Here is a 13,586-nt window from a genome sequence, read left to right as displayed (position 1 = left end):
TATTGCAGTACCTTTCTGTATTCCAATTTATTGAGTGAGAAAGAGCCACAAAACATTTTAGGGGAAAAAAAGAGTAGGCATTTTGTCTTATACAGTTAGAATACAGAGCACTTAAGGCAGTCTGAAATCTTATCATAGAATCAGTCTTCTCCCCGACTTTTTTTTCTTCACAAAATATGGTGACTTGCCATGTATACAATATCTAAATGTACTGACTTATGAGGTATGTAATTTAATTATATTATTTAATTATATTACTATTTCATACTATTTATTTTCACAGTGCACTTCTCAGTACTAATAGTAAATATATATGGATGGTCATTTAAGATTTTCTACTATGCTAGTGGAGACTAATTCTGTCAAAAAGCAAGAGGTCAATCTTATTCCACAAATGTCAACCTTTAATCAACACTAACAGGGTTGACTATTACTTTGAAAGAGACAAATTTCATTTCTTTTTTTTGTCTAAAAAGTCACTGGTAGCAGATGGAAAGTGAACTGTCACTTTCAAGATTATTGCAGGAATATTTTAAACTAAGCAGACTAAATTTAAGTAATAAAAAGAGTTATATCAATTTACATTAACTTTAATATTGCTATAGCTTAATCCTGAACACATTCGAATATCTAAATCTAAAATAGTGTGCATTCCAGCAGGTGTTGTTTTTAAGAGGACTCTAAAGGAATTAATCAATGAATAAAGCCAATAAAGTGTGTCTCTGAGGAAAGGCTTCAAGAGTAAAAACCTACAAATTAGCTCTGATCCTAGCTGCGAGATATAAGGGTTTCTTAATTTTAACAGAATGAGGAAAAAAAAAGAAATAATATTTAAAATAAAAAAGTCATGGAGATATTGAGTAAGTAATGCTCTAACTGCAAGTATTATAGGATCTATTTTCTTTATGATGTTCAATATAGAACTATTTGATGTTGCAGTGGAGACACATTTATTCTCTTTGACTCAAGCTGCACTTCATTTGACCTGAATGAAATTAAATGTCCATTACTTATAGTATCAAGATATTTGTAAGCACTAACCCTTTCCTGAATATTTTCATTACTTATAAGCTCAAATAAATGGTGTGTAGCTTTTATTTCACAAATCAGACAATTTGTAAGTCAGAACAAAAATAACTTAGTTGATAATTTTTGGTGGGAGATACAGATCTTCCAAACAATATTAGAATCAAAGCAAAAGAATTTTGCTCATAAAAAACACCTGAAAGATATTTCCATATTATAAGAAGAAACCATACTCTGGAAAAGAAGTGAAGCACATACTTATTCTTGAGAAGGAATAACATTTTAAGATTTTGTGTATTGTTTACAAATGTTAGTGCAATGTTACTGCTGTTTACAAGATATTTTTCATAAACTCAAAAATGTGGTTGTAGCAATCTGATATGGTTGTTACTTTAAAGATGTACCTAAGGTGATATTCAGTGCTTACAATTTAATCTAAAAAAGGGCAATTTGTTGTCTTATTCTTTAAAGGGACGGAAAATAATCTTTTTATCTGGCTTAGGGATTTTCAATGGCTACATTTAGATGTTAGTGGCACTCCCTATAAAATGTTTTGGTCTTTATAAAAATATGTAAATTTCCTTCTTTTTTTTCAATTTTAATTCTAAATCAGAATATGAATCATTCTACATTTCAGTATGAGGTGCACAGGTATATAAATTGTAAAGCACTGAGATTATCATATTCTGCCTTCTACTCTAACTCTTATGTGTCATAAAAGAAAAAACTTTTCATGACTTTATAAAGCAATTGTTTCCATCCTTTCTATGTTGTCTGAAGAAATCATATTTTTTCTTCTGCGATAAGATTTATGTAATTCTTTATTTTTTTTTTTTAATTAAGAGAACAACTCACTCCTCTCAAAAATCACCAGGAACTTTAAACTAATATGAGTTTTGGTGAATTTGGTATTTTCAACATACTTTCAGGATATATATCTCATGTGTAGTTATCTTCATGACTTCAGTATTAGGTCTGCAATTCTTATTTAAATGCATTTATGGTGCTTATAACTTTTAGAATGTGAGATTCAAAGAAGTCTCTGAGAGAAAGATATAGCATCTCCTGTACTCTGCTAGTTCAGTAAATTCTCAGGAGTTCTTAATAATTTTTTTGTTTGTTTTGTTTTTGTTTATAGAACATCTAAATGATCATTTGAAAAAAGAGACTGTTTACAAAAAATACTTTTGAAATGTTGTATAAATGACTGTCTGGACTCAAACTTAATAAAAGTTTTCAGTAAAAATTGTTCAGAGATAGGCTATCCACTGAAACAATCCTTCTTCCCCAAATCATCACTTTTATCTTCCAACTTTTAATCTGAATTTTGGAGAGCCAAAGGAAGAAGAAAATTTTAGGTAACTGGAGAGTATCGCAATGATTGTGTATACTCTCTGAATACTCTGCCTGTTTTTCCTGGCCTTTGCTAGGTAAAAGGAAGGACAAGCATAATGCTTTAATCCAGTTCTACTCTCTGCTTAATACACTGAATCCTGTTATGTCAACAACCAGATACATACAATTTCTTAGAAAATTAATTAGCAGTTTGTTTTCCAAATAGGCAATGATAATAATACACAAAAGCAGATCTTCAGCTTCCATGGAATACTGCAAACGTATACATCTGGCTCATGGATTTTTTTGCAGCAGAAGTGGATTTCTTTCTGTTTCTAGAGGAATGGTGCTATAACCCAGGAAAGAAAAGTAAAAAGTCCAAACTTCAAACTTAAATAGATGGAAACATAAGACACAGAAAATGAAAAAAAGTAAGTGCCTGTGTTTTCTAAAGATGAGTATGCAACGGTGTCACATGCAGCATTATCACGCAAGATAACACTAATGATCACAAAGTTATTTTTCATAAATTTCACTTTGATAAAAATATTACAAATTGATAAACGTATTGCAGCTATCCATATGTTCAGAAAAATCTGAGCAAATTGGTAATTCTTATAACTTTTTTAATTCCTTTTACTAAAAAGTAGAAAAATTTGAAATGTCTTAAAAATATTTCTATCATTTCTTATAGAGTTGGGTTTTATTGAAGGAATTTATTCTTAGCAATGGTTCACACAAACATCATTTAATGGTTCTGCCTGGAGTCATGTTGGAGATTGTATGTCAGAGAGTTACATCATTGCTTTGTTTCAATTAAATATGTTTTAACTAATATAGTAAAGCAATAAACTATCAGGTTAATTTATTACATGTAATTTGATACTTGCAACATTTATATATTAGTTTATGAATTAAATTATGAAATTTCCTTTCCAAAAGGAACAAATTGCCCCTTCTACCCCCCATTTCTTCTGTATATATATTCTATATATTCCTCAATCTATGTTCAGCTCACAGAGCAAGAACAATATAGGCACTTGAAGTGTGAATCTCTTACTATAAAGTATTGATTAAAAGTTTTATCAAGACATCAATAGAGATAAGAATAAAATTAGTAGTACTATGTTGTTTGTTCTTTTTAGTCACGTAGTATTATAAAGACAATATGAAGACCTACAGTACTACTCTATCAGTTTACCAACTTGGAGGTTGTTCTCACATCAGCTGGGATTTGAAGAGGTGGAAACTGAGTAGGTCTCTGCATATGCATTCATTCATCTTTAGCACATCAAAATCAGCCAAGTCTGTTTCTGTCTCTGTCTAGTTGAACATTAAATACTAAACTCCTACCTACACCACAAGTGATGGATTACATTTTTTAGACTATTACTACAAGTAGTAACATACATCTGGGTCTAATGTTTTTTTCTTTCTCCTTTCTGTCAGTCTGAATCTATTTGAAACACTGTTGTGCAGTGGAACACCAACCATAAGGGTAGAAGGAATCACCTATGGGAATATGTACTCTTTGAATCCATCTGTCATATATTGAAGAATATAATTGACAACCTCCTTCTAGTATAAAACACATTCGTTAACACTGTCTCTGCTTTCTTCATATGAGAGTCAATCAGAGTATATGGATGTTTACTGTGAGGTTAATCACTAAACAGTAATTGCCTGTCTGTACTGACCAAATAAATCAATTTTGTGCAAAAGAAAAATTATTAGGAGATCCTGGATATTGAGCTTAATTAAGTGAGATTGATTATTAAATTCTCTCACAAGAATATAAACAAAATGATTTCCAGACTAATCTACAAAAAAAATTTGTGGACCATAATTCACTATAATTTCTGATAATGTGAAGAGCAAATGGAATATATAAAAATAGAAAGCAAATTTTTCACCATAAAAGGAAATTGTTGCAATTTGGCTTAATGCTATTACTATTTGATGGTGTGTAATATATTTATATATTAGATATTAAAAAGGAACAAGAAATGCCCACAAAACTCCTTCTCTAAGAATTGTTTCTCAGTTTATTAGGCATTTGGAAGGTGTAAGAACTTACATATAAAAGCATTTTTTTCAATCACATGGTTCTAGTTCACCTCCAGTTTGCCATGAAAATCCCATTTCTTTCTTCTTCTAAAGAATATACTGTGGAATTATACTATATTACACAGATCATCATGTACTCCTGTCTATTGCATCCTATAATTCCAGAGACTAATTTTCTACCTTAGGTATATGTTCAGCTATATATTTTATAAAAGCACATTTGTAAAACAGAGGTTAGAAGGGTCTGGTGAGACACTGAAAATTCAGTGGACCATTTTTCATACCGTTTTGCTGCTGTGGACATTGCTATTACAGTATATATTTCGTTTTTAATCTATGATTCTACATGTTAATGTGGTAGTTTTAAAACTAGATTATGTAAAATATATTTTCTTCAATTGCTATGTGAAAAATTATAGAATTTATTTAACGTTACATAATTACTCTATGGAACTTGATAGTTCAAATTATTTTGAAACCAAGAATGAATGCATTAAAAAAATAATCAGACTGATGGAAAGCAGCTTAATTGATAACCACAGCAAGTGATGATTGAGATCAGGAAGTTCTTGAACTGTAAACTATAGAAAGCCAAGAGAGAATATCATAGGAAGAATGCTTCCACCGTTATCATGTGTTGCTCAAACACTATCCCTTACATATCTGTAACCCAGTTGTAATGATCTCAATAGACCTGCTGCTATTGGATTGCAGCTACAGGTATTCTCATATCCAAAGACAATTAGAGTGACTGCTATTGAGTTATAGCTACAGTTGTTTATAGTCCAAGGCATTTGATCAAATTAAGTAGTATAATAGATGATGATATTTTCTGTTAGAGGTAGTGCTTGATGAAGTTGCCTGTTCTTTGACCATATTTTCCATTAAAAATACGACCTATCTATTTTCAGGAGGCCAAAACTCAGACTTGTTAGCAATGTTACACATAGTTCTGTGAAATGTTCAGGACAGCTTTAATGTATCAACCATTAATATATAGGCAAAGTTCTGAGCAAAAGTGTTTTATGTACTCATAATGACTCAAATGTGCACATCTCAAATCATCACATTCATTTTTTTTTTTCTAAATGTAAAGATAACAACAGCCTGTAATTACCTGTAACTGTTAACTCCGTAGTTCTTCTGACAACAAAGAATCCATATTTTAACTCACAAGTGTAATTTCCAATGTCATCCTCTCTAACTTCTCGAATGACAAGAGTGTCTTTCTTAAACACAATACTTGATCTCCACGTCTTTGACTTGCATTCCTGTTTAAAGATAATATAATACTTCAGTGACTATATTCTTACATTTAAATTGAATAACTGGTGACAATGCTACTCAAAGCCAAGTTGGCTAAGCATGAAACCCATCTAGTTATGAACTTTGCATACTCTATATGTCTAAAAATCCAGATAATTTAAGTGTTAATTAAAGAAAAGAAAGTCTATAAAATTTCATTAGCTGATTAAATTTTTGCCCTCTGACAAGAAAAGAGGAGTTCATTCCTTTGGTGTTTTTCTTTTAATTTTAAGTTGCTAAAATTTCTTTTATTTCTTTGTTGATACACTTATGACTGTGATCATGACTGCAAGATTACTAGTAGCTACAGGTTAAAGGGGAGAACTTATTTTTAAAAAAAGAGAGTTTTAAAAATTATAATAAAAATATAAAGAAACAGAAAAATATGAGAATGAGGAGGAATGAGGATGTTACATGTGTCTTTCTAAAAAAAACTTAGAACAAAAGCTCCCTGAGCTCTTAGTAAAAGGTTTTACATTTAGTAAAAAAAGGAGTTAATATTTTTATTATTAATACCAAAACATTACTTTTAATTCTATATCAGAGCATATAAATTTTTACATGCATGTTTCTTAGGTCCCTAAAATGATTAATTTATTTCACTCAAATAACCAAGGTAATGTCTAAAATAGCTTTGAATATTTTGAGTGTTTCTAGGTTTTCTAATTTTTTTTAATCATTATTACAATCCATTGTATTTATAATCTATTAGAAAGATGGATTGATGCTTTTCATATGAACAATATCTTTTGATTGACTGTCACAAAATATTTTACTTGATTATGTTATAATCATGTTTAGAAAATAAGCTATTTAAAAAAAATATTAAAATGTAAGAGATTGGTTGCATTCATGTACAGAAACTCTGTCAATGACTCTTAAAAAGCCAACCTTTTGAGCTCTTGTTGAAGCCAATCATAGTTTTAAATTTGGTCAAACTTCTGGAATATCTTATATTACAAATACAAAATCCAAGATTTGTATAAGTAAATAACTGGTGTCCTATCATACACATACTGTCAGTTTTTTGGCCAGAATCCTTCTAGGTCATAAGTTTTTACTTAGTAGATAGCGTAGACTTGACTACTGTATTTAAAAACACTTATATGACCAGGTAAATTATCAGATGTAAAATAATTACAACACATACCAGCACATTCTTACACTATGATTTCCTGTACACACAGACATCTGTAGGCTGTGTACACAAAATACACAGAATCTAAAGTTCAGATTTGCTGAACTTTTGGAGTCTTTAAACTTTGTACTTTACAGTACTGAAGTATTATTTCCTGCAGATGATAAGAAAATCAGAACTCAAGCTTCTGTTCATGGAAGTTCTAGTTGCTGCCCGTGGGCAGGACTATTTGAAATAACTTGCCCCTTATCTAATAATCTAGAAATCAGTACATAGTATTGAAATGAATTTCTTGATAAAACCAATAAATTATATTTTAAAGTGAAAGCTAGCTAATAAAGACTCAAGTTTTGGAAGTCTTTACTGAATTTTATCCTACAAAATTAAGCCATTCATTCAGATAATAGCATGCATAGGTACGTATTTACAGTTTTCCAAACAGAGTTTACATCTGATATTTAAGAAACACCCTCTTTAGCCTGGTATAGCCCAAGCAGTTACTATATAAGCAGCTCACATGGCTTTACCTTAGCATATGAAATGACCCCAGAGAGGTAACAATTTTCTTTTTTAGATCTCCTGTTTGCAGAAAGTGGCCAAATCTTTGTGACATCCATAAACAGATATTAGGAAAATGCTAGCTCTAAAGTTTACCAAAGGAAGCATTTTTTCAATCAGTTAATTCTTTTCTATCCGTAATTCTGTTGTCTATTATCAACAAATTTGAAAACAATCCAAGCTTCATAGCATATTTTAGATGACGAAAATCATAAGAACATTGAAAATATCTTGTTGAAGTTGAAAATTTTTTTACATTCCTTACCTTATACCACAGAATTTCAGGCTCCCTAAATGGAACTAAAAAATCCTCAATTTCAGGGCATGAGATTTCCTTGCTTTTGCTAAGTTCAGCTTTTTCAAAATATTTCATCTTTGAATTGTAGCAGAGTCCAGTGTCATTTTCACCCACCGTCAGCGAAATGGACACTTTCATGCAATAAGTTGAGTTTCTGTAATGCAATAAAAATAGAAATAAAAGTCTAATATGAAAAAAATAAGAAATGCTAATGTACATGACATTGTTTTTAAGTCATAATTTTCATCCCAAGTAAAAGATATAAAATCAGACATTGCATTTTGTGTGTATTTTATCCTCTTCACAATCATTTTACTTCTTTCTCAGCCATTAACTATAATATTTAGAAAATATTGTTTGGCCTTACTCTATGAGTCTGAGAGACTCTCTCCCTTTCTAACATTACTCTCCTTATTGTGTATTTGAGAGCAATTTCTCCAAAAGTAAATATCCAATTAAAGCTCCAGGTGTTTAATAGCAGCACTAGACAACCTATTTGTTGACAGACATCCTTACAACAGCTATTGAGAGTGAACAGATCATGTAGTACCACAGGTAAATACTCAATTGCCACTCTGAGCATCACACCAAAAGCCACCTATTCCTCAGAAGTCAGCACGCTTTAAAGTGGAAGTGGTAATCTATTTGCAGCTGTTAATTAAAATCAGTTTTGTGACCCAATTATAGAATGAGATTGTGTTAACCCAGTAAACCACTAACCTGTACACCTTAGCATTCAGACCCCATATATTCCCAGGCCAAAATATTACTTCTGCACTACCTATAGCATTCATTACTTTGAGTTCTCATGAAACTTTTTCCTTTTTGTGTTTCCAGATATTGCTGTCAGGCAGCCAGAAACTAGGAACCATTACCTTTCTTATCACATTTCATTATACACTTTAATTAGGCTCAAAGACAAAGTTGTTTAAAGTGTTTGAATAAGAGTGTAAAGTTGAGCATTCCCCAGGAACACACTGTGAAAATGGAACAATTCTTTCCTACTGTTTTGTAAATGTATTTGACCCTTGCTAAGCTGAAAGACCCTTGCTCTCTTATAAAGAAGCTGTAAGTATAATTTAGTATGTCGTGAATTTGGATGTATAAGGCAAGTGAAGTTGGTTTGCAAAGCAAAGAATGCATCCACTAAGTATGCATCCCTCGGCTGTTTTTAAACCGTTTAAAAGTCGATGCCCATTCTTATCTGTACATGTAATTTAAAATCATGCAGTATTTTAATGAATGTATTTTCATTTCTGTATATCAAGTTATTCTTCCATTAATCTGCTACTTTGAACGTGTAGCTTGAAACCATTATATAAAGTCATGTAATTCGTTTTTTTTAAATTGGTAAAATTCTCTTTCTCTGCTTTTGAAAGACCTATCTGTTGGAAATGAGGACGAGGTCTAAACAAGTTCTGAGAGTCAAGACACTAACTAGATGAGAAGGTTCCATTAATGAATGAGAGAGAGTAACACATAGAGAGACATTGACTATTTAAATTACACATTTAAATTTATTCTTTTCCCTGTGTTTGAGCATTATGTTATGTTCATGTTACTAAACAATTTCTAGAAGTATCTCAGAGGAAAAAAAAACCACAAAACCCACTTAATTGTCATCCCATTCTCTGAAGAAGCAAGCTAAGTAGAAATTTAATATATGTTTTCTAGTTTTCCTAGTTTTGGTCTAGTGAGAGCTGTGTTCTGCAACACTGGCAATGTCAATTGCCAGAGTCAGAATTCCTTTTGAGGCACATCCAAGTTTCCATCACAACAGTAGATTCATCACCAGATGCAACTTAAGTGCCCTGCTTCATAAGAAGAGAGGTATTTTGGAAATATCTCAGAATGTTTAAACTCGTTGTTTGAAGTGGATGTTGGTATTTAATGACTCAGAGTTACGTGTGTTTGTGATTTGAGTCACATGGATATAACCTTCTGCAGACAGAAGCATAAACTGTCTGGGCTTTAAGGTAATTCTGTTCTAAACTGTTAGATAGAAGGTACTAAAACATTTTGGGTGGACACTTTGTCAGCTAACTTCCCTAACAGAATTTTCTCTAAAAAGCCCAAAGTATCATCAAAAGAACCTAAAGTTCCAGTTGCCCCCAATGATATACACTTTCTTACTGTGACTGTAAATATTAACTGCACTGTCAATCTGACTCATCTCTATGTCAGATTGTATGTCAGAAACCCAGTCTGTTGGGATGAAACAAAGAATTATATAAAAGGCAGAGCACAATAAACAGTATGAGCAAAGGAAACCAAGCTAATGGGCTCACAGAACAGAAAAAGAGAAAGAAAATTCCCAGGTGGGAATGAAGAAGACAGATGGATCTGGTAAATGTGAAACCTCATATCTAGCAGAAAAAGACAGCAGAGCCCTCTGGCAAACATGCATATACTGTAAGGGGTAAAAAATGTTCATATGTCAGAACTATGAATATTTTCCATATGTCTCTTACTAGAGACAGTAAATCAAACAAATAAACAAATTTACATCACAAGTTTAAGGAAATTCTCTAACTTGATGGAAAACCAAAGTTGCATTCATTATTTAGAGTAAATGTTGAAGTTTTTCTCCTTTTTTTTCCTCCAGTGTGGTCCAAACTGTGTACCTTTATCACCAGGCTACTATATTTTAAAGCAGTACCAAAAAAACCCAAAAACTAAAAAAAGTCTAAAAACTCAAATCGGCAACAATTACTTAAGAAAAGTTCAGCCAAGAAAATCACACAGGTTTCAGAGGGATTACTAGAACTCTTTCGTGTTTCCTCTTTCTTGTCCACTTGACAAAATTTCCTGTTAGGACTGGGAAAATATACATCCCCCTGCTACCACTGATTAACAAAATTTGTATGAGAGGGACTCGTGGTCATCTTCACATTGACATGTCACTTATATGCTGTAGATCTATAAGCATTGAAGTAAAAACAACATAGTAAGTATATCTACTAAATATCTTGATTCCGTTATAGGTCTTTTACTTTTGTAGCTATTTATTATCCCTAAAATTTTAGGGCTCAGTAAAAATGGATCTGTGATTGAATCCTGTAAAACTATAGAACAGAATAGTGCATAAAAGGTTTAAATTCTCAATGACCTCTATATTTTGGGAGCAGCTGTTCCAAATTTCCATGGTTCTTTTGAATTAATGATTCACCTTTTCTTACATGAAATTACTTAACCTCTTGGTTGTACAATAACCATGTGAAAGCATATACAGTACTGATTAGCAAGAGTCTGTTTAAAATAAGAGAAGACTTCTGCTTTTATCCTTTTCTCTGACTGAAATTCCATCTACTTCATCAACTCATCAGTATCTATTTCACTTTAAATTAGTTGAACTACAACTATCACAGATGTATGTTCATATAGGGTATCAGTCACACGAGATACTTTGATATGCAGACTGTGATAGAGTATGGGAGTGTGAAGAGAGCAAAAGCTCTATGTAGAGAATTAAAAGACTAAAAGTTAAAGTGTGTGGAAGCATGTGAGATATGGAAAAGTCTTACAGTTGAGTAAAGAAATCATGAAAAGCAGGAAAACATAGGTTAAACTACAAATACAGCTATATTACAAAATCTCTTTCTTCTCCAGACAGTGACCCAGAATTCATAGCAATATCATGGAGACTCTGCTTGATTTCTGACCTAAATCTAAAATAAGATCAATGTTTGCTTAGTCTTATGAGAGTCTCAATTGCCATTTAAAGCTATCTCTTAAATAGAATTATAGCAATTTGTAACAAATGGGATTCTGCATACTCTACTCTTACAAATAAATTATTACATAGATTACTTTTCAAAACACTTAAGAGTGTAATTAGCTATTTCTACAAAACATATTTAATACTTTAATTATTACTAAATGAAACTGTTTTATGACTACCATGCATTTCTCAGCTCAAGGAACTGAAATACTTGTTATTTAAAAGAAACATTCTTCAAATTGTGAAATTACAGAGTGACAGTGGAGTAAAGCTTGTCAACTACCTACATAAGGCATGCTTTAATGTCAATATAATTACGAACAATAAGATTATTAAAAAGTTTTCTACAACTGAATGTTTGAGTTGAAGCACCTCCTGGTACTCGGAAGGAAAATATTTAATTTCCTTTCTCTGTGTGGGTTTTTTTTTTTTCCCCCTGGTAAAATTGATACCCACTTTAGCATATTATTTCTTCGAGATGTAAGCTGGAAAACATACATATGCATTTCATTGTTTTTTCTTAATTGAAGATAAGGTGATAAAAGTAAGAAAAAGTGGGGAAAAAAGAAGAAAAAAACTCAAAGGAATCCAACTTGTTTTAGGAAATTAGTCTAGAAGCACGGCCCACTTTATTCATTTCTATTTCTACACATAAGGGAAAAAAAAAGTAAAAAACACGGAAGGAAAAGCTATTTTAAAAGAGAAGAACTGTCCTGCTAAAGCATCTTTCTCCAGTATTGTTCCTGTGTAGCAAAATAAAGAGCTTTGTGAAGTTTGTCACAAAATACCTATGAAATCAAGAGTACTCAAAGATCTACAGATTACCAGGATGTACAGGTAAAGTTCTCTAAACATTTTCAAGGTCTTGGTTTTTGAGTAATTTTTCCAATCTGCAAAATCAAAGATGTATATATTTCATGTCTATGTATTTTTCTTCTGATTATGCACTGTGATAATAAGAATATCACAGAGGACACATTTTTGATCACTATCAATCAATGAAGTAGAAAAGAAGAAAACGTGAGCTGTTGACAAGAACTGTAAATAGTGAATGGACCTGCAAATACAGAACTTCCACTGATTATGAGGCTGAGATCTTATCTATTCTAATACTTGCAAAATTGTTCATTATTGAGTAAAAATGAAAAAAATATACAAAAGATAAAAGTATATATCTGAAAATCAAGGTAAAAGTCTGTAGCATGATCCAAAATATCCATAAATGGACATGGGTTAACTTGTGAAAGTTCAGTCCAAAGTCTATCCAAGTAAGAGCTTTGAAAAGCTTAAAGTAAGTAGAATTTTAGGAATAGAAAGCTTGAGAATGAGTTTCCTTTAGTAAGATTACTTTTGTTGGTTATTTTTATTTCTGTCAGATTTTCCAAAAGTTTGCACTTACAAAGACATGACAAAGGCATTTTTCTGACTCAGAAAATCATGTTATCAGTCTTCTCTAATATAAACAACATATGGGACAACATTAATTCACTCAGTAGCAAGAATTGAAAAATAATTTGATGAATAAATAAAACAGGACAGAAACACTTTACTAGTGTTGTATTTTGGATTTAGTAGAGAATAACGATGAAAAAATGATGGTTTTAGTTGTTGTTAAGTAGTGTTTATATTAAGTCAAGGACTTTTCAGCTTATGCTCTACTAGTGATAAGGTTGGAGCAGTTGGAGGGACACACAGTCAGGACAATAGACACAAGCTGGGCAAAGAGAAATTCCATATCATATAACATCCTGCTCAATACATAAGCTGGGAGTAAAAATGTCGCGAGTAGTTTCTTGGGAAATGACTGTGCATCAGTCAGCGAGTGGTGAACAACTGCACTGTGCATCACTTGCTTTGTGTATTCTTATATAAGAATTATTATTTGTGGAGAAAAAATGAGGGAGCATTGACATGGATCCCGGGGTATAATGCTAGGCCTGTTGGGGCAAGGCAATCTGAGTTCTAGTTATATGAATTTAATGCACAATCAAGACCAGAGTCAGAGCCATGGTTAAAGCTGTTGCTGTCATGTAGACAGCAGGCCGCTTTCTGTTCCCTCAAGGTCAGGCTGTTTTCAGCTAACGGCTCAAGGTGGAAAACAACTTCGGAGAAAAACAAGATGGGAAAATGTGAGGGAG

General features: G+C 32.0%; 1 protein-coding gene across 1 annotated transcript in view; it reads right to left on the bottom strand.

Moving 5' to 3' along the window:
- IL1RAPL1 (interleukin 1 receptor accessory protein like 1) overlaps positions 1-13,586 on the bottom strand; it is a 685,866-nt gene that overhangs the window by 247,963 nt on the left and 424,317 nt on the right. Inside the window, exons 4-5 of the mRNA XM_061988597.1 lie at positions 7,695-7,881; positions 5,546-5,699 (exon numbers count right to left, since the gene is read on the bottom strand). Coding sequence (XP_061844581.1) covers positions 5,546-5,699; positions 7,695-7,881 — 341 coding nt within the window. The remainder of the gene's footprint in view (positions 1-5,545; positions 5,700-7,694; positions 7,882-13,586) is intronic.

This window comes from Colius striatus, chromosome 1, assembly GCF_028858725.1.
Source record: "Colius striatus isolate bColStr4 chromosome 1, bColStr4.1.hap1, whole genome shotgun sequence".
In the NCBI taxonomy this organism is placed as follows: Eukaryota; Metazoa; Chordata; class Aves; order Coliiformes; family Coliidae; genus Colius; species Colius striatus.
This window is presented reverse-complemented; position numbering and strand designations above follow the sequence as displayed.